At 38.5% G+C, this 23,885-nt stretch overlaps 1 protein-coding gene across 1 annotated transcript; it reads left to right on the top strand.

Annotated features, from left to right (window-relative positions):
* Positions 1–1,125: 1,125 nt before the first annotated feature.
* On the top strand, positions 1,126–23,412 carry nsd1b (nuclear receptor binding SET domain protein 1b). The gene is made up of 25 exons (XM_084386634.1): positions 1,126–1,237; positions 1,358–1,488; positions 2,976–3,558; positions 4,647–4,788; positions 4,941–5,113; positions 5,202–7,056; positions 7,136–7,248; positions 7,356–7,638; positions 7,908–8,008; positions 8,135–8,180; positions 9,129–9,310; positions 9,488–9,619; positions 10,978–11,101; positions 11,193–11,393; positions 13,903–14,082; positions 14,283–14,439; positions 14,523–14,728; positions 16,408–16,520; positions 16,613–16,882; positions 17,434–17,550; positions 17,634–17,775; positions 17,869–17,975; positions 18,569–18,767; positions 19,205–20,646; positions 21,451–23,412. The coding sequence occupies exons 3-24, from the start codon at positions 3,208–3,210 to the stop codon at positions 19,717–19,719; spliced, it is 5,709 nt and encodes a 1,902-aa protein (XP_084242760.1). The 5' UTR covers positions 1,126–1,237; positions 1,358–1,488; positions 2,976–3,207; the 3' UTR covers positions 19,720–20,646; positions 21,451–23,412.
* Positions 23,413–23,885: the final 473 nt, after the last annotated feature.

Genomic DNA, 23,885 nt, shown 5'->3' with positions numbered 1-23,885 from the left:
GGCGCTGTTTAGGCGAAAGCAGTCAACAGGCCCACAGACAGCGCTGCTGAAACACGAACTCTCAGCTCAACACCAATTTTTACATCTTTCGCAAAATTTACTTCTGAGGTGCCAGCGAAAAACATCTTTAACGACGTCGCCAATCGACATGATACGGGTTCCCAAGCCACAAGCACGCCCTGCCCTTAAAATAACCTCACGGGACTATTACAGTACAGGTTTTGAGTTATGCAGGATTTGGAATAATAGACGTGTTGCTAAGCAGTGTATCATGTACGTTTATTGAAACGTGATATAAAGCTCATGCTCGTCGTATTAAAGCGCTCTAGTGTCACATTCACACGACATTAAACTCGGCCACAGTCGGTGAGATGATGTCGGACTCCTCCATTTTCTCTCTCCTCAGTCAAAATAAATAAATAAATACACGGCAGAGAAAAACAAATGCGCTGTTTATATATTCACACGTCCAAACATATAAGGATCAACACGGTTTCGGTGTCGTTTCCATATGTTAGAGAAGTGCGTTGTGATGCGTTGACAGCGATATTTATGTGTGTCTTGTTTATTACACAAAATCTTAATAGACTACCTACTATATATATGTACAAATAAGCCATTTTTATAGCGCAGCATTGCTGAACGCACGTGCGTCTTCACGCGCACTGTCATTTTATCAACTCTAATGTTAAAAAAACGTCGTTTGAAGACGAGTCACAACTTCTTGAATGTATAAAAGCCTTACTTCAAATCGAAATTTAACACTTTGTGGCCTGTGCCAGCACACACCAGACTCCATCTTGAATGATCAAGAGCGCTGAAACTTAAACATAATCGCGTATTTGCATACGCTTCCGAGTGTTTGTGTTACATTTGTGTTTATTTCAGAATAGGATTTTATGTCACTTAAAGGAAAGCCTACCACTTAAGGGTAGAAATGTCCGTTACAAAAGCACAGTATATATCTTAACACATAAAAAAAATATTAAAAGGACGCCAAATGTTTGATTAAGCGTGCATTTGAGCGTTTTGAAATGTTTAATTGTGTTTTGGGATAAAGTGAAGCACAGGAGTTGAGAAGAGCTCCTCTCGCAAGGGGTTGGGTTGCCGTGCCGATTGGCTGCTGTTCTTAGACACATACAGTCACGGGCTTGAAACAGAACCAGGGGCAGGTCGACAGCAAGGAAACCATAATCATTGAAAATGAAAAGTACAACGTCCGCATCGTAACGCAGAGGTACGTTGTGACTCAGACATCGCGCACTGGGAAGGTTCCTCTCGGTGTGAGTGTTATATAGTGCATGTGTTTTTATATTGAAGGGGTAGAGTGATGATGATAGCATGAATGTGTTCTCAGGTTCTCTGGCCTACTACTGCAGCTGCGGCTGGGATTTTCTAGATCCACTTTCACAATTTGGGAAAAAAGGTCATTTCACGCGCGCAAACGAAGAGTTGTCAATATGAATAACACTGGCCAACATTTAAATGGTAAGATTCCATCGGTGTTTCCTTAGGCATCACGTTTTATATGTTTTAAAATAACGAAATATCCGGTGCAACTCTGTGAACTCTGATGTTTGTTCGGGAGAGAGATATTATTAAAATAATAGCTCATAAATATTAATGAGATTAGCACGCGTGACAATGAGCACAGCGCTGCCAGTTTTTACATGCATGTCACTATTGTATCTCTTCATATAATACTTCTTTATGTGAATCATGTGTCAGAGTTCACTCTTTGCTCTGTTATATATGTGCGCCCGCTATCATTCCTGCGTTCCTGTGTTATGGAGAATGTTCGAAATGGAACACCATACTTCCCCTATTCGGAATAGTAAGCACTAAGCAGTACGTAATTAATCCGTTCCGAACGTACAGTCACGCTAGAAACTTTGTAAACGCTTAAGAATTTTACATAAAATTCCACTATAATGTAAACAAACCTCCGTTTAAGTCCTATATCTCAACTGGGAGAATCCAATTAAATGAATGATTCATAAATATTTATACTCACTTATTTAGTATATTTCACTTGTTTATAGAGCAAAATGATGCAGGTGAAAATATCCTTTTTTTTTTGGAGAAAGGAACATCTAAAATTATATTATAATAATTCAATAGTTCATATAATAATAGAGGTAATTGGAGAAGGTGTTTTAAATAATTGGATAAAAATCAAGTGTGAGTTTGACAGCCTCAAATTACTGAATGAACATGAACTTGGGTTTCCTGTCAAAAAAAAAGCTGTTGATAGGCTGGAAAAGGTTGCAAAACTATTTCTATAGAGAATACAAATGGACTCTCTTACTCTACCAAGAAAAAAATATCATCTGCAAAAATCACTCCAAAAGCAGGACATATGATATTCAAGGAGAAACCTCAGAGTAACATCTAGAGATCTTCCGGCTAGTGTTTGTGAGTCCACCATCAGCTAGACTAGAGAGACAGGGCAGAAAGACACATTTTAGTCTAAAATTTGACCAAGTCCACGTGGACGAGACTAATGGAAGTATGTTTTGTGGACAGATGAGCCAAAAAAAGAGCCTTTTGGTGTTAATGAACCATTATGGTTGGAGAAAATCAAACACTGGATTAGGCTTAATAAACAAGTGAAAAGATGCAATTATATAAAAATGCATAATACATAACTCCTTTTATGTAGGTAAAAGGTTTAGATGAAGATGTGACACAAATTTAGGCCAACATTTTGTGCAAAATTTCCTAAAGATTCCTAAACTTGCAAACAACAGTGCTGGGCACTTGTTGCCAGCTTTGCTTTACTACTACCATTTTTTTTTTTTTTTTACTTATTTCATTTTAAGATTTTTACTCTTACAGAGGAAGTGATGATGAAGTGAATGTTTACAGTATATGTATATACAAATTTGTTTTTCAGATAATGGAGCAGTGCCGGTATTATTCGGTCACATATGCTTACTCTCAGTAATTCAACACATTGGTGTACTTGTTCACAGGTGCTGGATCTGCTTGACAGTATATGGAAACCTTCACCCATTGGCAGACAGACACTTGGCTTTGACCCTGGCCCTTCCTGTCTCACCTGTCCATGGGTTAAAAACTTAAGAGCCATAGTTTACTCATATTTGTCGCTAGAAAAGCCTTGGAGGCTTATGGAACTATGTGTGCACAAATAACTCAGATTGGTGTGTTGTAGCCAGACTGAGTTATTAACACATCTGTCTCAAAATGGATGCAGCTGTGACTGACAGCTGCACGTCCCCACCCAGCCCTGATTTTAGTCTGGACTCATCCAGTCCATTTGCAAATGGACTGCACTTTGAGTCAATTCTGTTTGAAGACGAGGACGAGGATGAAGTTATGGATCCAGAGACAGTGTCTCGGCTGGAACGAGCCTCGTGTGGCTCAACAAGAGAACATACAACAAATACAAATTTAAAGACAAAATTGGATGTCAAGCCTAGAAGCAAAATTTCAAAGGCTCGCTCCTCCTTGGGGAAAGAAGTCGTCTTTGAAGACAAGTCTAAAAGTGATTGTGGGCTTTCTTCTCATGTGAGCAGGCCTGCCAGGATTGTAATGGCAAGTTCACCATCAAACCACCACCAATATTATTAGATATCTCTTCATACGAAGAGATCAGCTGTTCTGCAAACTTTTAAAATTAGGACCATGTCAATATAAATAATGTTAGTTATTAATATGTTTAATTATTAATAAAATAATATAGTTGATAATTTATAAAAATATGCTCATAAAACGTACATGCTAAAAAATTTAATGAATCCTATTAAATATTTTTGTATTCCGGTCGTGGCCCCGAGATCCTATGATGAGGGAACAACATATATTTCTTGTGGCCACGAGTTTAATGTGTAAACGAACCTGTAAACGGATATTATTAATAAACATTTAATTTTGAATTAAAAATGACAGACAATGCGGCATTAATACTATATGCGTTAATATTTATATGCATTAATATTTAATGCGGCATGAATATATATATTAATATATTTTATTATATTATATTACATTATTTTAGCCTATTATAGGCCTATTAGGCTTTTATAGTAATTGAAATTATATCCATTTCTGTGCGATGGATGGATATAGGCTACTTAGCATATGACTATTTTTCTAGGCACACTTAAGGGGATTATATGAAGTTCACTTTACGGTTATTTAACATATTAGGCTATAATATTTATTCTTTTCGGCTAGTAATTACTAGACTACATTAGTAAATAGGCATAATTATAAACATGTAATTAGTTGTGTCTATTTATGTCTCATTTATCGCCACACACTAAGCCTACAGAAATACAGTCATCAAGTCAAAACTTTATTGGCATGATTGTCGGGTATATATGGGATTTAAAAAACATATGGCACTTTAAATATTAAAATAAATAATATAGAATGTTAATATTAGGTAAAGAGATACATGAAAAGGGAAAAATGAAAACAAACACATAGGCTAACAATGAATATAAAAACTTAACCAATAGCAAAAAAAAGACTAAAAAAGAAACGATCAGTGAATGGATTTAAAATACTGTGGTATGGGATGGATCTTTTTTTTTTTTCTTGTAGGCCTATATTATTTTATGTTCTTACATATTCTTTTAACATAATTAACCTAATTTACATATGATGTCTACCAGCAGACAAAAAAAACTAAACGAAAGGCTCTACCACCAGTGAAATATTTGGAGGGTGAAGTTATATGGGCTAAATTCAACCGTAGACCATGGTGGCCCTGTCAGGTGACTGTTCACCCAGTTGAGGGAGTTTACCACAGAATTAAAGGTAAGTACACAACCACAGAAGCCATACTGTAGATGTCCCGTCCTAATTTCATGAACCAGATTCATAACTTTTCAGTCGTTTTTTTCCACACAATCCACCCACAATAGTGTGTATTGTCCTTCCTTGAATTGCTTTGTGCGATTGTGTTTCAGAGCCACCAGATAGGACCAATCGTCAGTATTTCCTCAAGACATTTGGGGAACCTGAAGAACAAGCATGGGTTCCTGAGCGATCTACTCATATATTTGTGGGTGGATATCAGTTTAACAATCTCCCTTTTGTGAAAGGAAGTGGACGCCAACAAGATGAAAACGTCAGACACTCTGTAATTTCTGAAACATCCTTTCAGTAAAATGGATATTGTGACCTTTTTAAAACCCTTGTGAAATTGTTACTCTTGGGTTACTTTGCAGATACCCAAGCGTTTTCTGAACTCTTGGAGAGCTAGTGTGGTTGAAGCAGAAGCACTTCTCCTGGAGAAACCAAGGGTCACCACTCCATGCTCAGACTTCTTCAAAACAATCTCTGAAGGAACCACAAATAACACAGAAAACAAAGTGTCTGTGCCAGTGGAATTACCCAACATTAGTCTTCTGAGCAATGGGACAGCTACACAGAAAGACCACCTGAACACCTTACCACATAATCAGGGGTCTAAAAACAAAAAGAAACAAAGAAAGTCGTCAACACATTTGAAACCTTCTGAGGAATTTCGTTATGAGAAGGATAAGATTATGGAAGGGATGGACAGTCCCTACTCTGACATTGATTCGGTACCACAGATCCGCAGATGTCCCAAAAGCTCTGAGCGAATATCAAATATCAAACAATCAAACTCAACCCCAAGTCAGCTTCCCATTACAAATGACAAAGAAATAAAAAAGAATGTGGAGAACCAGGGTGGCCTTTGGTTCAGTAAAACAGGGAAAGGTCAAGTCAATGGGGGACTCGGTCGTGCTGGAATTAAATCTGTGAATTGTTCTTTTGGGAAGGTATCTTGTAAAATTAAGATGCCGGATTCAGCAAGCATGAAATCCAAGGACAATCAAATCACCGGACTTGAGCATCTATCAACCGAAGCCAGGAAAGCTCTTGGTAGGAGAGTCAAGTGCCTTCCGGCAAGTAGTCGCCTGATGACGAGAGCACTGAAGGCAATGGAGGAGGAAGAGTGGATGAAAAAACAACTGGTAAACCAAGAGTCAACCTCAAATGTTGAAATAGGGAATTGTGTGTCTTCTTTTGACTTTACATTACATGAAACAACAGATGTAGACAACAGTGGCCCTTCACAGAAGATTCCAACTACCGCAAGCCTTGATCAGAAAGAAGACTCAAACTTTAGCACACGCACCCAGCTATCATCTGATCTTGAAAGTTGTAAAGACAATGAGCATTCGGTCAAATCTGAAGATGAAACTTCTTTGATATCTCAAGCACCTGTTGCCTTTCATTCATCCAAATTCAAACAAGAGAGTCACATTTCTGATTTATCTTCAAGTTCTACTCCATCTTTGTGCTTAAATATGGAAGATATGGAGAACATGAAAGAATTAACCTTCAAATCACTAGCAAATGAACACAGTGGCCAGCCTCTGTCGTTTCATCCTGATGCAAACTATAAGTTTAGCACATTCCTAATGATGCTCAAGGATATGCACGATAGCCGGGAAAACGATGGAACAGCATTGACAATAGAACCGTTACCCAAAAATGAACTTATTAAAGAGGAGCCATCACTGATTCCGAATGTGAAGGATGAGCTGACCACAGTGAACACAGTAGTTACAGAAAAATGTCAATTAGGCAAAATCACATCCAAACGGAAGAAGGTGAAGCTGAAGTCTGGGACAAATAGTATCCCGGAAAATCATCTAAACCCTGCAGTTTCAAAAAATGCTCAAAGACACAGTAAAAAAAATTGTTCGAAAAAGAAAACCACTGTGGTCACATCAAACATCCACTCCAAAGATTCATCTGACAAACTGATATCTGAGCTTCACCTGCCCTCAGAGGAACCAGAGACCTCAGCTAAGTTCTCAGCTAATGTGCCCAAAAAGCGTTGGCAAAAGTTTGACCAAGTCAATAACAAAGCGTTACATGCAGACGAAGGAGGTTGTATTCAAGAGACAAAACGATTACCCTCGGAAAATTGTGAAGTTTTGGTGGGTGGCATTGATAAGTCTTTTTCTTTTGTGCCCGAGAAGGCAACTTCCATCAATGCATTAGAAAACACTCAAGCCAACTCTCAAAGAAATGACACCCCTACAGGTAAGGTAGACAATGCTAATATCATCTAAAGATTGAGTCCATTTTTAAGTGGGGTCAAAAATGTTTGTGCTTTTTACAGAATGTAAACGTATTCGGAAACCTAGCAAAAGGCTCATAGAATGGACAGAGGAATACGATCAATTGTTTTCTACTAAGAAGAAAGCAAAAAAGAAACCTGAGTCGTTTACTAAGGTAGCTAAGTTTATGCTAGCTAATCAAGTTCAAGTTGGATGTGTAAGTTATCCTGTATTGTGTAATTCGCTTTAACATTCGGACAATTTTTTAAACCTTCTGAATAGGTCGAAAACCACAATTGCAGTGGTCCAGTGGAGAAAACATCTGGCGAAAGTATACAGAATCCTCAGGTAACAGAACTAGTTGTGTCGAGGCCCCTGCCAGAGTTACAGACCCCTCCTCCAGAAGACATGTCTCGGAGCACTCCTTCAATAAATACCACGCCATGTCAAGAGAGTCAAGTGTTGCCTGTTGACACGCTAACTCCACCTCCAGAAACAATCCCATCACCATGTGCTGAACTTTGCCATAAGGAGCAGCTTCAAAGACAAAATGCTTTGGCTATTGGTGAGTAGCTTTTTCTGAAGGTTTACATAATTATGAAGAAATTCACAAATTTTATGACTGTTTGGAAAAATACTGTACTATTTTTCAAACAATTCCATCACATTGTTTTACCATATGCAATGGACATATGTAGACCCTAGTGCAAGCCAGAACCACTTTTTTCCCCTACGTTTTAGTTTATTTATTGTTTTAGGGCTGACTATATTCATGACTTTTTATCAGAACAAAATTACAGTCAAAAAGAAATGATTGTTCATCATTTTGAATAGGTGATGGTGTGTGTCTAAGCACAAAGAGACAACGGAAACCCACCAAAAAGATTCTAGAAAGCTCCATCGAAGCTGAACCAATTCTCATGCCTAAAAGAAAGGTACTATTTCAAAAAACAGTTCACTTTGATAGATAACTAGATAAAAAATTGTGATTTTAGTCTAGTTAGTATAGTCTATGACATAAGGACAAAGAGAAATTGGGCTAATTGCATTATCATTCACAGGTGAAGTCACAGAAGATGTGCTCATCTGGACAATCTACAAGATCAGGTTTGACTGCTTTCAAAACTCTGTTATTTTATTAAAATCATTTTTAGATTTTATACTGCTTCATTATTTTAGGGACATAGCCAACAATCAGAGACAATTCAATGGGCCACGTTTTCCGAACATGCAGCCCTGGGGTGCGTTTCCTGTACAATGACGTAACTCGATGCTTAACTACCATAGTACGATGCATTGCTGAGGAAAAACTAGCTAGTTAATAGTTTCCCGAAACCGTATTGACGCAAATTTGCCGTTCAACCACGTTAGTTAATGATGTCAAGCAGGTGGTGGAGTGATAACTTATTTAAATGAATCCGTTTGAAATCTAATTAATGCTAGATTTTTTGCTATAAATTATGGGCATGGCATCTGAGGACTATTTCTCAGTTATTTTGCTTTATTTCCAGATTCAATCATAGGCTCGTTCTTACGTACTAGAGCACGTATGCACATGTGTTTCCTGAAACCATGGTTCCAAAGAACATTCGCAAACGGCATCAAAAAGTTGTGTGGTTAGAACGACAGCTCCGACCTCTTGTTTGCATGTCGTATGGACTTAATAAACCCAAAATAAGCAAGATGACATTCAGTACAATCTATATGTTTTATTTTGAATACATACAAATGTCATTTACATCTTTTAGTTTGTCAAAAGATTTAAAGCACCGTTTCTGAAGAGACTCATTGAACTATGCTAATAACGACGGAACTTGCGACCATAGTTGGCTAACGATGCTTTTGGGAAACGCACCCCAGGTCATTTAATTTTGCACTAAAAGATGTATGTCCATCAGTTACATTTTCAACAATAATCTAATCTAGTTGAAAATGATGTTTTAATCTCTAGAAGATCTGGCATATGCTGCCACTGAACTTTATTATTTTTTATACGTATATTTGGTGACTTAGTTGTCTTTTGTTTTACAATCTGTAATTGTATTGTAAATGAAGGAATGGAACAACAATCATCTAAAAGTAAGAACAAGCTGTCTTCCGAGTCCATCGACAAACCAACTGACCCAATACTAAAAAGCACAGAGATGGAGATAAAAGTTGCCCCTGCAATGCCTCATAAAGTTGACCCAGAATCAACAGCGGATGACTCAGAGGCTCTCAAATGCTCAAGTTCAGAGGTCAGTAAAAAGAACAGTCTTTTATTATTTCTTACTGTTCACTTGATTGGGTACACCTATACAACTGCTTCTAATCAGCCAATTCAATCAGCCAGAGAATTCAATGAAAATTATTTAAATCAATCTTTTTAAATGCTCATTTAATTAATTAACCGGAATATCTGGCATTTCGTTCAGATGTTTGAATCTAGTTATGGCTTGTGTTCTGAAAGAGAAGAAAATCCACAATCTGATGAAGGACTCTCGGATAATAAAAGACTCTCAGAGGAGAACGGTGGCAGCATCTTACTCAAGGAAAATGTGTGTCAGGTAGGTGTGTTGAGGCCCGTTTACATCAAGAACGATAACTATATTAGAGTACACGCCAACGGTCAACAACAGTTATGTCGTCTGCTGCGTTAAATACTCAAGCTCTTTAAAGTCAGGTGAATTCTGATTGGCTGGCAAGGTTTATTTATCATTAATTGTCCAACAAATCACTCTGAAAGTGATCCAGTGATATTGCTCCTTTTCCCTAAGAAAGGGGCGGGGTTTAAGCGGGCAAATGTCACGGAGACAGAAGTCTGTTAATTCACCATGGCTCCGTCTGAAAACTTAAAAATGCTGCTTTCGGAGGATGCATTCCAGGGTAGGAAGGCATCAAGGCACGTCCGAATCCAATGTTAGCTTAACTTCCTCTCTCCTGAGATACTTTCATCTGATCGATTTTTGAAGGCATCATAGATGTATCCTTCACTGTCTTTGATATCCCACAATCCTGTGTTTTCCACTGCCTCAGAAGTCTGTCCGAAATCAGTTTTGTGAGGTACCTTCATGTGCAAACGCTGCCTATAAAGTCCTTATCTGATTAGGCAACAAGTCAGCTGCCTAAGTTTTCGGATGCAGCCCATAAGATTTAATCATAAACAAATGACAGTGTCAAATTAAATGACATTATCAGTCGGAAAAAATTATAACTATATTTCAGACTAAAGGGATAGTTGAAATAGATGGATAGATGAAAATTGTCACCTTCTGAAGCGAAGCGATGCGTTTGTGTAAGAAAAATATCCATAAATATCCATATACCCAATATCCAAACGAACATACGGATTCGACTTAAGTCTAAAGCGCAACTTATGTGAGTAATGTGATGTACTGCTGATATTTACGCTACGCCATGACGCACTACGCTACTTCTGACGTTTCAAGTTGCGTAAGTAGACTGCGTATGGCTGTTTGGCCTAAAGCTAGAATTTTACTTTATAAAGGTTTAAATATGAATATTTTTCTTACTCAAACTCATCGCTTTGCTTCAGAGGGCCTTTATTAACCCCCTCTGAGCCGTGTGGAGCACTTTTATGATGGATAGATGCACTTTTATGGACTTCAAAACAGAAACAGCCATTCACTGTCATTATAAAGCTTGGAAGAGCCAGGACATTTTTTAATATAACTCCGATTGTATTCGTCTGAAAGAAGAATGTCATATACACCTAGAATGACTTGAGGGTGAGTAAATCATGGGCTAATTTTCACTTTTGGGTGAACTATCCTTTAAGATGTTTTAAAGAAGTGATCTTGATCTTGGGATGTTTTAGCAAATTAATTTATCATTTGAAATATGAATTCACTAAATTCAGTTGTCGATAATCCCTCAATGACCTCGTCCTCTGCTGTTTCTGAAGGCATGTGAGAAGCAGGGAGATCTCCTTCTGTGCGAAGGGCAATGCTGTGGGGCATTCCACCCACAATGCACTGGTCTGAACGAGCCTCCCACAGGAACATTTTTATGTCAGGAGTGCACGTCTGGTGAGTGCCTGCTTCATAATTCACAAACCAACAATTTGACTTGAAATAATTTTACAGGTTTTGACAGCTGGTTTTGTGAATATTTGAATAGGTATACACTCATGCTTTGCTTGTAAGAGCCTGGGTGAGGACGTCAGGCGCTGTATGCTTCCTGGATGTGGGAAGTTCTACCATGGGGAGTGCGCTGCCAGCCATGCACCCACTGTACCTCTGAACCGGGCCTTTCGTTGCCCTCTCCACGTCTGCCTGTCGTGTTTCATCACAAACCCTACCAATCCGTCCATATCTAAAGGTTTGTTGTGCTTAGAGCAGTTAGGTGCTAGATCAGGTGATGACCTCTGCCTTAAGAAAAATAAAATAAAATCCACCTGGGAACAGCGATATATTTACATATGTAAGATTCAGTCCATAAAGTGTGGGTCTAATAAAGTTGTTATTTTTAATTAGGTGAGTTATCTCATCATCATGGCAACATCATGGATGCTGTGTTTGTTGGACCAGTGCAAATTAGCATCAGGATGTTGTCTTGCAAACTAGGTATACCGATATTATTATAACATGAAATAATCATGGGCTGTATTGACCAATACAGATAAGCCCATGATTATTTCATGTTGTGGCTGATATGAAAATTCGATGCTATTTTGTCCAAATCATTTTAAAATTAAATACTAAAATTAAATTAAATACTCAATCAATTTGTGCATCACAGCATTATAATGTATAGTATGAACAATTAATATTAATTTTGAGATTTGCTAAGTATTACATTTAACAGTATTTTTTTGTGTTTTTAAAGATTCACTTCAAGTGAGTGGCAATGGTAATCTAAATTTAAAAACTAAAGGAAATTAGCATGTACATTTAAATATCCAATTTCACCTGACACACACGCGCACACACACACACACACACACACAAAAACACTTACACCATGGTAAGGCTCCGATATACTTCAAGTGAAAATGACTACTGCTGCGACGTCATTTCGAACAAATTCAGGCCAAAACGAAGTTCATTTTGGGAGTTCGAAACAGCTTGCCAAAGAGAACTTTTCTGGAAAGTTCGCTTTGGCAAGCTGTTTCGAACTCCCAAAATGAACTTCGTTTTGGCCTGAATTTGCTCGAACTTCGTTTTGGCCTGAACATTCCTCCAGCTGGAAAACACCTCAGTACTATCATTGGTCCGTGGCGATTATGTAATAGAGTGGTGCAGGTATGACATCACTTTGTAGGCCAAAACACGGAAGCGAGTTTTAGCATTTTAGCACTTCCGGTTCCATCGTCCCGAAGTCAATGGGTTTTTTGAATGGGATTTTGGTTACATAGCTGAAAACAGGTCTGTGGAGAACACAAGCTCAAGACACTGTAACGTTTTATTCTACGACATAAAATACATCAATATTACCCCACTTGTGGTTTTTTGAAGCTGTTACGTGTCTTGAAAAAGGCAGTTGCTAACAAGTGGCTAAATGTGACTACAGAGGCTGTCGAGGAGATTAAACGTCATCGCCGAACAGGTAAACTCAGTCCGCTTTTACAGCCTTATTATGCTTATAATTGTGCTCTTAAAATCTATTCTAACTCAAACGTTCTGGGAAAATGGTTATAGATAAAAACTGAAAGAGTTGTCGGAAGCTTAATGATGATGACGTTGGATTCGTGGGACCGTGGTGTAGTTCGTTTATAGCCTAGCTTTAGCTTTTTACTTCTGGCGACTGCATTTAGGCTTCAAAAATCATAAAAGTTGTGATAATAATCTTGATGGACAAAACATGCAAGTATCATAAACTTTTGTTGGTCACAGAGCTTGTTTTTAATAGCGATAATCCAAAAGCTTATGGGAACATCCTATTGGGTTTTTGTCGAGGGAACCAGCGTGATGCCAACTGCCGGTTGGCCTACAAAGTGACGTCATACCTTAACCACTCTATAGACCAGGGGTGTCCAAACTCAGTCCTGGAGGGCCACTGTCCTGCAGAGTTTAGCTCCAACCCCAATTAAACACACCTGAACCAGATAATCAGACCTTGATTATCTGGTTCAGGTGTGTTTAATTGGGGTTGGAGCTAAACTCTGCAGGACAGTGGCCCTCCAGGACTGAGTTTGGACACCCCTGCTATAGACCTTATGTAGCTCCGCCCCTTTTCAGCGCTGCGCTCATTGTCTTTTGACTTCCGGTCTGTATTTTCACAGCGATTTGCGTGTTTATTAATGAACGGCTCGTTTTAAAATCTTCCCGGTCGATTTACATTTGTTAAGTCATCTGCTTTAAACATTACAGTCCTCATTATAACTTTCGTTAACTTTACATTAAGTAAATCCACTTAAAAAGCTAATTACTCCTGGACAGAAATGCCATATAAATATACAGAGCGACCGCAAAACGGAAGTTAAAAGACAATATTCCAAAGATGGTGGCGCCCTTGTCTCTCTGGTGCATAAGGTCAATAGGCAGGTGTGCGCAGGAGTCTCCACCTTCTTTCACGTCAAAATCTAGAGCCGAATACAAACATATCCACGTTGCTATGATCAGATGCTTTTCTTATGCTTTATAAAAAAATACTTGCTGTGTTTTCAATTTTGTTGTGTTTATTTTGTAATTGAGAGGAAAGCGAGCTCTACATATTTACATATTCATCTAACCATTGCTCTTAGCAGTGTGGGCGGCGTCAGATGTTCGCTAACAGTATATCGCTGGTCGCGTATTTCAAACTTGTGAGTATATCGGGGCCTTTAGTGTTCACCAACTAAAACAATCTAAATACTTTTATTATGAAATTCTCTGTATTTTGTGTCTAGGCCAGCTAACCCGCTGTATCAGATGCCCTGTGGCGTATCACGCCAACGATAACTGCGTTCCTGCTGGGAGTGTCACACTCACCCACAGCAACATAGTGTGTCCCAACCACTTCACACCAAGAAAAGGCTGCCGCAACCACGAGCATGTCAACGTCAGCTGGTGCTTCGTCTGCTCAGAAGGTTCATTCAGCTGTTTGCTGAAACACAATTTGCACCTCTGATTTTAGTGTGTGCACTAAATCATTTACATTATATTAATGCCTTTAGTAATCCTTGATAATTCATTCAGTTCAGCTTAAAAGAACTTCCCTAAGAAGCTCACTTTATTAAACCCTATCAGAAACACTTCTCCTCTGTATCTGTATCACTTCCCTCTACAGGTGGTAGTCTGCTGTGTTGTGAGTCATGTCCTGCGGCATTTCACAGAGAGTGTCTCAACATCGACATGCCAGAAGGCAGCTGGTACTGCAACGACTGTCGTGCTGGAAAGAAACCGCACTACAAGGAGGTAGTGTGGGTAAAAGTGGGCCGCTACAGGTCAGCATGCACACAGCCGACCATTATCATTCCTGTTTTGTACAGTCAGTGCACACAACAGTATCTGCTCTACTCTTTGTTAGATGGTGGCCGGCAGAAGTTAGCAATCCCCAAAACATTCCTGAGAATATCCTACGAATGAGACACGATGTCGGAGAGTTCCCAGTGCTTTTCTTCGGCTCTAATGACTACCTGTGGACTTACCAAGCCCGTGTTTTCCCTTACATGGAGGGTGATGCCAACAGTAAAGAGAAAATGGGAAAGGGAGTTGACTCTACCTATAAGAAAGGTATATCTTCTGCAACTAATTATTGTTGCTTGCTTTTGGTACTGCTATTTCTAATGCCCTATCGTTTTCTTAGCAATCACATTAACATTTTTAGCTCAGTGAATGATAAAACGGGTGTTAACATCTATATTAAAACAAAACAAATGTAAAATAAAACACACAAAAAATCATTTTGCTACAAAATCAAATGCTAAAGTGAATTATAGTGCGTGCATATTAATTATGCTAGTTAATATTCTGATCACTTTTTTCTTTTTTTTAAGCACATTTGACCAATTCCAAACCACAATAATCTGAATAACTTCTATTAATTTCCTATTTAATCATTTATAAGTGATATATAATTGTTAAGGAAGGCTGGAAGTGAAAAATGCCTTAATTATTAAGCAGGCTATCTTTTACAGTTAAAATAGGCCAAAAAAGAGATTGAACTCACACTGAAAAGTCAAAAATTATTAAATGCTCATGAAAAGGATGTAGTACTACTGCAATAATAGATATTGCTACATTAAGGCGTGACCAATGGACAGCAAAACGCTCATTGGTTCAGCAGGGTCATAGAAAAACAGGCCAAGAAAAAGACACGTTAATTGCAAAAAAAATTGGAATTAAGGTGAATAATTAGGTGTGAAACCATCAGGAACCCAGTGCCACCATTTTCCAAAACTGCAACCTACATGGAGTCTCCAGAAGTACAAGGTGTCAGGATCTCTGAGACTTTGCTATGGTAAAGAATCCCGAAACATGACCCACACTAAATACGAATCACAAGCTGAAGTGTTGTGAAATACACGAAGACTGGTCTTTTATAGGCCTTGTAGACAGATAGGTTGTCTATAAACAGTCATGTATTGCATTAGTATTGCAAGTAAGTACAAGGTGTCAGGATCTCAGAGACTTTGCTATGGTAAAGAATCCTGAAATATGACCAACGGCACTCTTAATAAGAATTACAAGCTGAACAAAGTGTTGTGAAATACATGAAGACTGTTTATAGACTACCTATCTTTCTGAAGGCTTTATAGACAGATAGGTTTAGAGTGACTCTTGAGGGACCAGTTCAACAGCAGGGAGTTTTAGGGGTCAAATCTTTTAGGGGTCAGGGAACTGATCAGATCCAGAGAGTCCAACATGCCGGACGGGACCTTAACTTTAAAGGAATAGTTCTCTCAAAATGAAACTTCTGTCATTATCCGAATGAAATCTGCCTAATGTCATTCCACACCTGTTTGACTTTTCTGTGGAACACAAAAAAAGATATTTTAAAGAATGTTTCAACTGTCAAGTCAATAGGGTCCAGAACAAAACTGACTTTCATTTTATAGTCAAAAACACTTTTTTCAAAATACTATACAGTACACAAGAGAGTGTTAGATGACGGCAAAGGTCATTTAAATTCATGATAAATAGGGAAATGTACAAATACATATACAATATTGACCGATACCCATAAATTATAAAAATCTTTAATATAGGCTGATAGGCTAAAAACACGTGTGACTCCTTAACGACTTCGTAGCAATGCCTTAGCAACCATCCACAACACCCTAGCAATCGTGAAGGCGACATTTGCACACACAACTCATGTAAAAACCTAGTTGTCTTACGTGATTCTTGGTGTAGCTGAAATCAGTGATCAAATGAAAATGTCTGAAATCAAAATGTTCAATGTGGTTTAGCTTTGGAAGAAGCTGCTCTAAGGTTCAAAGAACTGCAGGCGGAGAAAGAACTACGGCAGCTCCAGGAGGACCGACAAATTTACAAGAAACCCCCACCATACAAACATATTAAGGTACATGACAATTACAAGACACACCATGAGATTGATTGCTAGCTTTATGTTACGATGGTATGTTGTAATCTTATCTTGGTTAAATCCAATAGGTGAACAAACCAATTGGCAAAGTGCTGATCATCTCAGCAGACCTTTCGGAGATTCCTCGCTGCAACTGCAAAGCGACAGACGAGAACCCCTGCGGTATGGACTCAGAGTGCATCAACCGCATGCTGCTGTACGAATGTCACCCACAGGTTTGTCCCGCAGGCGAGCACTGCCAGAACCAGTGCTTCACCAAACGGCAGTACTGCCAGGTGGAGATCTTCAGGACACTGTCTCGCGGCTGGGGACTGCGCTGTGTGCACGACATCAAAAAGGTGAGCTGATTTCGAATGTTCTTCATGGGCAGTGTCTCAAACATCATTCATGCAGACCACACAATCAAAAGCCCGAAAGTATACTTTGTTCGTGTTCCAGAACTGTCCGCATAATGCAATTGCTCAAAAACAAAGGTCCACTACGTAGTGTATCCATTCACACTCACAATAAATGAAGTATACTCTGAAGGGATTTGCTTGCTCAACTGTGCACAAGATGGAGTTGAATGCGGAAAACATAATATACCTCACAGTTGTATAACGCTTAGCATGTTGCGAAGCTAATTGCTCCAAATCAACAATATCATAATTATGCTTCTCTTTCTGTAATCACACCAAAAACTGTGTTGGGTTTTAGAGTACACAAACTTTCGAAAAGCGACTGACTTTTTTAGATATTGAGCATTCGAATTTTTCCAAAGATATTTAACAATTAGTCCATCTCAGTCCTCCGCCTTATAATGTCTCTACAGAGAGCCAATATGGATGTGGATATAATTATGTCCATTCTGCTTTCTAAACAAGTCTTTGTTTTTAACGCTTGACCCAAGGGAGGATTTGTTAACGAATATGTTGGAGAGGTGATTGACGAGGAAGAATGCCGTGCCCGGATTAAACACGCTCAGGAGAACAATATCGGCAATTTCTACATGCTTACGTTGGACAAAGTGAGGTTCTAAAACTACAACACTAGTGTCTCCTAAGATTTCTGTTATAGAAGCTGAATAAATTGCTTTGTGGTTTCTGGAAGGATCGAATTATTGATGCCGGGCCCAAGGGAAATGAAGCCCGTTTTATGAACCACAGTTGCCAGCCGAACTGCGAGACCCAAAAATGGACAGTCAACGGAGACACACGTGTTGGGCTCTTTGCGCTTACAGATATCCCTGCTGGTAAGTCAAATTCTTTTTATATAGAAGACTCTGTGGTAAAGCCTCGCATTTACACCGTTTTTGCAAAAACATTGATGTGCATTTTCTTTAAAGGCACAGAGTTAACATTCAACTATAACCTTGAGTGTCTGGGCAATGGGAAGACAGTGTGCAAGTGTGGTGCATCGAATTGCAGTGGATTCCTGGGAGTGAGGCCAAAAGTAAGCAGATGATCTTTTATATAGTATAACGTAATGTTATAGATTGATCATTGATTTGTCTGATATAATAATATACACTGCCGAGCCAAAACAAAAAGTCCCTGTTTGGATAGGCAAATGCTTAAGAGTCTATGACTGGATCATTATTGCAGTGATTATTATGTTTCTATCATGTTATATGTCTGGCAACAGTTCTTCTAACCCTAATTGATGGAGTATGTAGCTTTTAATTTCTTAAACAACCATGTAGGAAACTGCATCAAGGCCATATTCCAGGATGTGTCAAAATTCATCAGGCTCAAATTGTGAAAGAATGGTTGGGAAGGAGCATGAAGAATCATTTTCACACATGAATTGGCACCTCTCCAGAGTCCAGACCTTAAATTCATTGAAAGTCTTTGGGATGTGCTGGAGAAGACTTTACAGAGTGCTCGACTCTGTCTGGACTCTGGAGAGGTGCCAATTCATTTCTAATGTAAATCCGTCCGATTTTCACAATGAACTTTTTAGTATCCAAAGCATTCTTGCAAATGCAGTGGTCCTTTCTGTTTTGATAAGTGATTGTAGTTAGACATCAACTCTGTGTCTATCAGAACAACCCCCCATCAGATGATAAAGGCCGTAAACTGAAGAAGAGGTCCCAGATGAAGCGCAAATCCCAGCAAGTAATCAAGGAACGGGAGGATGAATGCTTTAGCTGTGGAGATGGAGGACAGATTGTGTCCTGCAAGAGGCCAGGCTGTCCTAAGGTTTATCATGCCGACTGCCTCAATCTCACCAAGAGACCTGCAGGTCAGTCTTTCTTGAAGTATTCTCAAACAGGCCACTCACTGACCATAAAGTCATTCAGCTCAAGTCAGCTCAGTGTTGATTCAGTTTAGTTCAATAATAGTGCAAAGTTCATCAAATTATGAAACAAGCTTAATTCAGCTGTAAGCAACTCTATAAAAGGCAATAGTGTTGTTATTCAGCTCTAGTCAGTTCAATGTTGATTCAGTGGAGTTCAATAATGTCAATGTTGCAGAGTTCCCTTTCAGTCGGTCACGTTCGACGTTACATCGACGTCTTGGGATCCCCGTCTCTGTTCCCTCCTTCAGGGAATGAGGGTTACATGCAAAACCGAGACGTTCCCTATCAGTCGTCTCCGTTCCCTCCTTCAGGGAACGAGAGTTACATACGTAACCAAGACATTTTCAGAGATTCAGTGAGAAACTTGTTTTGCGTTTCAGGCCGTTGGGAGTGTCCCTGGCATCAGTGTGACCTGTGTGGACAGGAAGCAGCTTCCTTCTGTGAGATGTGCCCTAGTTCCTATTGTGTCGAACATCGGGACGGCATGCTTTTCATATCCAAACTGGATGGGCGATTGTCATGCAGCGAGCACGACCCCTGCGGCCCCGAGCCCCTGGAGCCTGGCGAGATCCGGGAATGCCCCGGGGAACTCGCCACACCGTACCCTATAAACGTCATCAGAGATGCCAAAACCAAAACCACAACCCGAAAAACTATGGATGTCCCGCAGGCTCCCTCTCCCCCTGATATAGCCCCTCAGGTCTCCTTTAGCCCCCCCAGTAGCCCTCCACCTCTTAACATCTCTTTAAACTGTGCATATTCACCCATCTCTCCCTATGGAGAAGAAAACGAAGAAGAGGAAGAGAGTTTGATGCACTTAGAAATGGATGGTGAGAAGAGCGTATCTCAAGATAATTCGGAACGGTTGAGGATAAAGAAGAAAACCGAAGTATGAAGGTTTAATCCATTGACTATCGAAGCAAACTAACCCGGGGTTTAAATTTCCCAAACAGACCTCTTTTCAGCCATGTTCTTGTTTTCTCACACTAACTTTCACTGAGGGTATCTGGTGTACTTTGAATTCCAATCACTACAACATACTTGAAGATGGGACTCAAAACGGTTTGCATCTCCTTCTGTAATCTCTTGCTGATTTCATGAGGTTGATTCGAACTGCACTGAGGAAGATGACAATGCTTACGAAAAAAAGATTCAAACAATGATTGAACAGTATCCACTTCATACAACGCCATCAACAGTTACAACATCATGGGACGTCATGAGATTGCGGCCATCTTATTATTTCTTGCTACATCTGGCACTATGAAAGATGTTGAGCATCACAAAAAAGCAACAATGGAGAGAATAAAGATACAGTATTGAGGGAAGGGAATATATTTTTCCATGGAAATGCCATTGCCTTCTTCATCGAGTCAAATAATAATGACTATAAATAATACGTACTGTTACCAAAACTCATTTGTTCTGTATATTTGCTCTGTGAGCAAATAGTACAGAACATAAGCTAAGGTTAAATTTTACTATTGAAAAGGTTGTTGATGTATTCAAGCCCAAAGTATACTTCGGTTTTTATGCGAATGCTATATGCATACAAGTGCGTGTGATGTAAATTTCGTCTTCAGCATAGTACACGTACTGTACACATGCAGCCCGACTTTTGTAACCGTGTGTACTTTACGCTAATAATCTGGTACACAAGGTGGCAACTCTGGGACGAACTGTTTTAAAAAAAAGGAAACTTAAGAGATGGAACAACAAACTTCTAAAGCAACTTAACCCTCTGGGGTCCTTCGGGTCCAAATGTTGTTTGTTGGTACTTGGTATATGAACACCCAAAAAAATTGGGGACAGGATTTGAATAGTCTAAGTGGTTGTAAAAAAAAATTGTCACACTCAGGACCTTCGGGTCCAAATGGACCCACCATAGGAAATGAATGGGAAATTGGCAAAAATGTGAAAATGCAGAGTTTTTTTGTGCGTACAATCTACAAATCAGCCACGATCCAGAAAAAAAACACACAACAGTGAAGGGGTTAATCTATAAAACATCAAGGGTGCAAAACAGACACATCCACACACACACACACAAACACACTTTTATACACATACACACTAATAAATTCAGATTACAAAAATCTGTTTTGAATTTTTTAAAATCACAGCTTCATCGGAATGTTATGAAACTTGGTGACTTTTATGGTATTAGGTATGTGAACACACAAAAAATATTGGGGTCATGATCCAAGCACGTCACACTTCTGCTCTTTGGTCAAAAATGACCCCCATAGGAAATAAATGGGAAATTGTCAAAAATATGAAAACACAGAATTTTTTTGTGCATACAATCTACAAATCAGCCAGGATGCAGAAAAAAAGGACTCAATAGTGAAGGGGTGAATCTCTAAAACATCAAGAGTACAAAAAAAAACCACACACACACACACATTTTTTTTTATAAAAATAAAATATATAAAAAATGTCTATTATATTCAATGGGAAAAAATGGGTCATAATTATTGCATAAATATTAATTAAAATCATAAAATTATCTCAAAACACCAAAAAAGAAAAGAAAAAATATTATAAAAAACAAGTAAAAAAATATATATATGATTTTTTTTTTATATATATTAATCCCGCCCTCCGGGTCCATTTGGACCCGAAGGTCCTGAGTGTGACTGTTAAACGTAGGACCCCAGAGGGTTAATGAGCAATTGTGTTAAGAGGTTAAGGTCAAGGGAAAAATAGCACGGACATTAGACAAAGGTGAACATTTCTAGTGCACGTGTCAACCGCTTATGTTGGCATATGCTATCAAATTGATAATACTTTGAAAGGCTGTGTGTTTGGCTGTGCGCATATACTAAGCATTTGTATCAAAACTGAAATATACTTTGTTGACGGTAATTAAAGTGCCCCAATTATGCTTTTTCAGATATTACCTTTCATGCAGTGTGTAATATAGCTGTTTAATATATTTTTGGCAAAATTGTGTCCATTAATGCAGACTGTCTATTGTTCTTACTACTTTGAGTGATGATAAAGGATAGAGCGAAATTGTTTAACAAACTTTAATGTTACATCTGTCATTCACGCTCGGCTAACGTATGCACCGTTATTGATTGTTATAGATACAGTTCCTGCATGTGCACTGCAATAAATTAGAAATATACACATCGGTTTGTTGAGGAACATACAGTTGTTAATGCTGATGGTGAGGAATTACAGTTGCAACATCTCATAATGTATGACAGGCTAAGTAGCGTATCACTGAGGAAACGTCCTGCTCAAATCGTCCTTGCGATGGAGGTTCGGGTTGAATAACTAGTTCTTCTAATATTTCATCTTAGGACTCGCGCTCGGATTGAAATGGTAAAATCGACGCCAATTTCCGACCCACGCTGTTAGCGGTAGACCAATCACAACAGAGTGGGTCATTTGGCCAATCAGAGCAGAGTAGCTTACGGAAAGGAGGGATTTTTTAGAGAGACTGAATCATCCGACGAGTCGTTTGAGAATCATTGAAAAATGTGGTGATGTGCAATCTATATTATGAAAGTGTTTTTTTTTACCTTTGATGCATGTCGTAGGAGACTTCCAAAACACAATTAGGAACCTTTAAAATAGCATAATAGGGGCACTTTAATACAATTAAAATATCAGTGTCTTGATCCTGTATTTTCCACATTGTATTATAGCCAGCCGTTTAAATTTCTTTAGACTTCAAGACTATCATTTTGTTAAAGCACTTTTGTATAATAATCCAAAATTTGCCTGCTAACACATGCTAAAACAAAGAACATTACAAGAATGCTTGTCATTTATTTGAGATAATTTAGGAAATTTCCCCAGAAATGTCTTTGAATTAATCTTGATGCAGTAATAAGCTGAGTGGAAGTGTTCCTCTGTTTTAATTGATCATATCAACCGAAGAGACAGATATTACCACAATCCTCTGGTGTAAATTGTGCTGTGAATTTAAAGGTGAACTGTGTGATTTTTTTTAAACGCTTGCGACATCCAACAGTTACAAAACGCTCAAACAAACAGGAAGTCCTGTCCCAACTCACACCAGGGCCGCTCAACCAGGGCAATCTTATAAAAGCGCAACTATGAGGTCTAGTTAGATAAGCAAATAGATGAGCTGTTTTCTCATGTTGTATATGTTTTTATACATTTAAGCTATATGAAAGAAATAACAGACTTTGCAATCCGGATAAGTAAACACTCCCAGTCAAGTCTTTGGCATTTGGTGACTTCATGTTAAATCAACATACAATTTGAACTGAGACTGCTCATATTTCTAGTCCTCTATCGTCATTTGTGAAGCTAATGTATAGGACAAATGATTTTGGCTGAATCTACACTCCTGAATTCCCTCTTCTGATTTTCCTGATCTAACTGATCAAGTTTTCTTCATGTTGAACAGCATTTTAACTTTTTTTTTTTTTTACTGTATTCCTGTATAGAATTGTTAACTTAATAGTTTTCATGCTGCTCCTAGAGTCATTCCACTTCAGTATATTTCAGACAAATTATCAAGCAAAAGGGGGAAAAAATGTGTTGCCTTGTCAGAGATTTTAATTGTGCTGTAGTGCTTTGTACAGAATAAACAACAGTACACACTTTTTGCATCCTTGCTGCTGTTTTTATTACCTCCCTGTATATAGTTTGATCTAAATTGGTATTTCATGTATTTATTGCATTTGCCAATTATTAATTGTCAGTAATCAAATGGGTGGGGATTTGAAACTATTAAATCTCACAAAAAAAATGCTTGGGTCATATTTCACCCGCAAATAAAAATAAATCATATTTCACATAAAGATGATGATACATGTTTTATGATCAATGACGTGTTTCGCATTGCAGCATTTATTTCATGACAATTAAGCACATTTCCACATGAGCCAACAATAATGCGGGAAAAAAAAAAAAATTCTCATTACTGTAACACAAAACTATTCTATTTACATTGTAAACCAAGTATACATAATGGTAGACTTTGTTATACTGTACTTTATATATACTGATTATAATAATACAACTTTTTTTTTTTTTATTGTCCAGACACGATGATTTAATTTCTGTATTACAGTA

This window comes from Rutilus rutilus (assembly GCF_951802725.1).
Source record: "Rutilus rutilus genome assembly, chromosome: 18".
NCBI classification, from domain to species: domain Eukaryota; kingdom Metazoa; phylum Chordata; class Actinopteri; order Cypriniformes; family Leuciscidae; genus Rutilus; species Rutilus rutilus.
Note: the sequence above shows the minus strand (reverse complement) of the source record. Positions and strands in the feature narration are given on the sequence as shown.

Excerpts from the sequence above, each read along its gene's own strand:
- nsd1b (XM_084386634.1), top strand. The coding sequence starts at position 3,208 with ATGGATGCAGCTGTGACTGACAGCTGCACGTCCCCACCCAGCCCTGAT. Across the intron at positions 3,559-4,646 it reads GGCCTGCCAGGATTGTAATG|ACAAAAAAAACTAAACGAAA; the intron begins GCAAGTTCACCA and ends GTCTACCAGCAG. Across the intron at positions 7,057-7,135 it reads AAGAAATGACACCCCTACAG|AATGTAAACGTATTCGGAAA; the intron begins GTAAGGTAGACA and ends TGCTTTTTACAG.